The 4409-nt window shown below is 48.1% G+C and overlaps 1 protein-coding gene across 1 annotated transcript; it reads left to right on the top strand.

Moving 5' to 3' along the window:
• The first annotated feature begins 855 nt into the window (after window positions 1–855).
• LOC119451476 (frequenin-1) lies at window positions 856–4030 on the top strand. The gene is made up of 2 exons (XM_037714488.1): window positions 856–1097; window positions 3655–4030. Exons 1-2 carry the CDS (start codon window positions 856–858, stop codon window positions 4028–4030), a joined length of 618 nt encoding a protein of 205 aa, XP_037570416.1.
• The last annotated feature ends 379 nt before the right edge of the window (window positions 4031–4409 follow it).

Raw genomic sequence — 4409 nt, 5'->3', positions numbered from 1 at the left:
TCATGTACTGGTTATCAGTGCATACTGCATCGTTCAGGAGATTCGCGTGAACGAAAGCACTTCTACGTGTTGAAACACATTTAGCACACTGTGGGTGGCTCTGTCTGCGCAAGCCGATACTGATCTCGTTTGTGCCCCGGTGCCGCGGCGGAAGCCGCGGTGCCGGACGCCGACGCGAAGCGGCGGTCGTTGGGGTGTTGCGGAGCCCAGCGTAGCAACACCACAAATAAAAAAATACTGTTCCAGTCAGGTAGACTGCTCCCTCCCTGATAGCGATATTATATTTGGATCACCAAAACAATGATGCGTTTATTTAGGAATAGCATCGATCCCTTAATAGCAGCCACAGTTGTACGAAAGGACCAAAGAAAGTTCTCCGCCGTAGTACCTAGGCAAAGTGAGAATTCAAGTAGCAAAAGCCCCCAGATTTTCTCTCTCGCACCCGCTTGTATACTCGCGCCTGCGCACGCTCCCTCCAAGCGGAAGTCACAGGACCCGCAGTGCCACGCCCCCGCTGTACCTACTAACAATTGTAAAGTCGCGGACGGGTACTGTGCCGCGTCCACGAAAGAGGCTTGGATCTTCTTATGACGTATTTCGCGTAGGATGAACGATCCGCGTGCCAGCCTTCTGGGTTGATGGTGCGCGGGGTTCATGTTGCGCGGGAGTGTCAGGTTTGAAAGCCCATTCCAATAAAGAATTTTGCCTGCGCCGCCCTATTCTTGACCAGTTCCCTTTAGTGGGTGTGCACCACAATGACTCTAATCATCATCATCATCATCACTACCATCATCACCATCATTCGTGGCGGCGGCCCGGCATCGTGCTCTGGTGGCACGCCGCCCCCGACGAGCCATGGGGCTCACAAAATCCCGTTCGTGGCGCCTCCACGGCGACGAACTGATCGAGCTGGTGGAGTGCACGGGACTAAATCCAAGCATCCTACGGCGATGGCACCGAGAATTCCTCAAGGACTTTCCCCGGGGTTTCTTTACGCGGGAAGAAATGAAGCAAGTATTCGGATCCATGTTTCCCGACGGCTACCCGAACGCATTCATGGACATAATATTTAACGCCATGGACAAGCGACGAATAGGGTAAGCCAGGGAGCACGACGCAACGGATATTGATGGGCGGGCACATTGTCCTGCTTAGCGGGGAGACTGTGCGACTCGTGTTCCGGCCAAGCGCGCATGAGATGCTGTGTGTTTATTTGCCGCCTTGTGTCGAGGTGAAATCTGCACTTTTTTGTAAACCTGGTGAGCGGTTATAAGTCTCCTTCTAGAGCGGTAGGCCACTCATGTAATGTGAAAGTGCAAGCCGCTTCTGTGTTGATTTATTACACGATTTGTATGGTTGATGAAGGAAGTACTAGTTACATTAAATCATTTATATAGAGCTTGCACCTCTAAGGTTAGCCAAGTGTGTCACACATATTTGCATTCCTCTACTCCATAACTGCTTCCTATTAACCCGTTTAAAGAGCAAGAACGGAGGATTACTCGCTTAATTCCTGTAATAATACAAGAAAGCGGCAATTCTTGTTGGTTTTTCTATCGTCCACGCGTTATTTTACTCACGCATTTGATGATTTCGTCGCTCTGTATATAGCTACAAACAAGCCAGTAAGTAACCTTAGCGCTTTGAACTTTCTTCAGAGCCCCTCCTTATTCTTTTTTTGAACGGACTTGAGAGTCTGCCAGACCTGTGTGCGGCGCAGATCTTTTTCCTTGCCTTATTTTTGTCTTTAATTGAAAGGAAAAATCAAGTATTAAGGGATATTCAGCATCGATCAACGACAACTACGTCATATGCAATGTCACTTAGACATCCAAACATGCACGGTTTGCTCTTGAATATTGCAGCAGTGCCGAAGTCTCGGAACATATGTGGAGAGCCAGTTGCAAGGTATCGAACTAACGACGATATGGCATTTTAAATTTGAACGCTGGCTGCTTTCAATGAACAGGCTAACGGGTGTGTTTACCTACTGTATGACAATAAAGAAGACGCGTAGAAGATCGACGTTGAAGGAAGTGGACGCACTAGCAAGAAATATAGTTCACAGGTTAATGCTAATATGTAATGGGCTACGAAATCATTACGATTGTATGCTGAGTGTGTTGACGGTGCCGTTTATCGTATACAGTCAACCTGCAGACTGTTTTACGTGAGCTAGACAGGCCGATGCATGAAAAATACGTTACGTGAGCAGTTAACTAACGCGAACAACAAAACGGGAGGGTGGCTTGTTACGGGCTGCAAAGCGAAAACCGGAATAACGCGTAACATATATCAGTAAGGTAATGGATGCACAAAGCATATCAAACTGGTAGCGGCATGCGCGGCAGCACTGCATCGATAAAGAATTATCATTTCTGATAGAGATAGGTGGCGTGGGGTAAGGTTGAAAATTCCGCGAATGTTTTGTTAATAGATTATTGCGTCCGAAATATTTCTTGAATTCAAGTTGTTTTGAATAACGCGGGTAAAACGAACAATGTTTTGTCGATTTTCGTTGCTGCTGTTGGTTCAGACATCGCCCTGAACTGGTATGAAAACGGTCACAAGCCATGTACGAGTTGTTCACCTGCCATGGTGGCGCAGTGGCCGTTGTGCTGCTGAGCCCGAGGTCGCGGGTTTGATGCTGGCTGAGGCGGCCGCATTATGGTTGGGGGAGAACTGCTAAAACGCTCATGTACTTAGATTTAGGTGCACCTTAAGGAACCCCGAGTGGCCAAAGTAATCATAAGTCGCCCACTACAGCATGCCTCATATTGTGGCTTTACGTCACGATTTTACGACTGTGGTTTTACAACGCTGAACCACAACACTGTGGTTCAGTGTTGTGTGTTATGGCAAATTGGGTACAGTGTACTCTTAGTTTGCCCGTGTCCAGAATGCGCTCCGTTTTCTGTTCGAATAGATCAAGAAAGCAAAATAGCAACTCTAACTAGAAAAAAGAAGGAAAAAAAAGGTATTTTTCGAGTTAACAATCACTGGTGTAGCAATATATGTTTTCGCACTTATGTAGGTCGTTGAATATTTGACGGATTGCACATTAGAGCGCAATGACGCATTTTTATACATATATAATAACGCCTGTATCAGTTACATCAGCTGCAATAATATGTACAGTATGGTCCACTTTTAAGGAGAACATCCATTTAGTATTTGGGTACCGATTACAAATGAAATATGGTATGAAGGTGGGCAGACAATTTTCTTAATGCACAGATTTCAGGCCAATGCCTCCTATCACCCATTTTCTTTCTCGATGAAGTTGAAGTTATATTGTCTACATTACCAGCTACGGCTAGATGATCCCTTTAAAAGATGTACCCTACTGCACATTCCTTTATGCCTTCTATTAAGGGAGCGTTTGTATCTGGTATTAGCAACTTGTTCAAAAACAAGTACGACAGCGATCTAAGGAGTGATCCGCATCTCCTACAAAGAAAAATAGCGTATACGTATCAGTCATCTTTCTACATCGTTCGCAGACATTCCTCTTTAGCTATCCGTATAACATATACGAACGCTTTTTGTGCCGAAAAAAAAGAAAAAAAAAAAGAACGAACGAGGACAGCGGTTGTTGAACAAGGACGAACACGGTTGAGCAAGGACGTGCGCCTCCACTATACTCCCCCGCAGATACGTGACGTTCCGCGACTTCGTGAAGACGATAGCCATTACGGTGAGCGGGACGGCGGACGACAAGCTCAACTGGGCGTTCGACGTGTTCGACCAGAAGGGCGACGGCTTTGTCACCCTAGACGAAATGATCAACGTGGTCGAGGCCCTGTGGCAGCTGCACGGCGAGTCGCCCGAGATGGAGGACTACAAGCTGCACTACATCCGGCGCCGCACGCGCCAAATATTCCGCCGCCTGGACGTCAAGAGCGACGGGCGCATCAGCCGCGACCAGTTCCGCGAGGTGCTCAAGCAGGACCACTGGATCGTCAAGAACGTGCTGCACGTCTACTCGTCCGCAGTGGGCGCCTTCTCCAGAGTCGTCCAGTCCAACTGACTGACTACGCGCTTGCCGCGCTCGCGCCACGAGCCCGGGCGGCGTTCGAGGGCGCGGCGACCTATACAGTCGCGGAGGACGAGCGCAGCTCGAGCGTCGACTCGGTGCCAGCGCTGTCGAGACATGTGCCCACGTGGGCTGGCGCGCGTACGGAAGATTCAGAGGGTTCGCGGCGCCCTGCCATTTATGAACGTGCACATTTACCAGCGGTGTTATTCGTAAATGCGAAATTGTTACTTATATACGTATAGCTTACATAAATAAGATAACGAGCTCGACGTGCTAAAGAGTTCCCGCCATTCACGTCTCCTTTCTATGACGAGACAAACGAATAAGGATTCTGCATGCATACGTTTATCCTCCAAAAAGAAGGCGCTGT

The sequence above is a fragment of the Dermacentor silvarum genome, chromosome 1 (assembly GCF_013339745.2).
Source record: "Dermacentor silvarum isolate Dsil-2018 chromosome 1, BIME_Dsil_1.4, whole genome shotgun sequence".
NCBI classification, from domain to species: domain Eukaryota; kingdom Metazoa; phylum Arthropoda; class Arachnida; order Ixodida; family Ixodidae; genus Dermacentor; species Dermacentor silvarum.
The sequence above is the reverse complement of the archived record's forward strand: the minus strand, read 5'-3'. Positions and strand labels throughout refer to the sequence as shown.

What these genes read in the sequence shown, in the direction of transcription:
- LOC119451476 (XM_037714488.1), top strand. Translation starts at nt 856, where the DNA reads ATGGGGCTCACAAAATCCCGTTCGTGGCGCCTCCACGGCGACGAACTG. An exon ending in ATGGACAAGCGACGAATAGG is followed by an intron (nt 1,098 to 3,654) that starts GTAAGCCAGGGA and finishes ACTCCCCCGCAG; the next exon opens with ATACGTGACGTTCCGCGACT.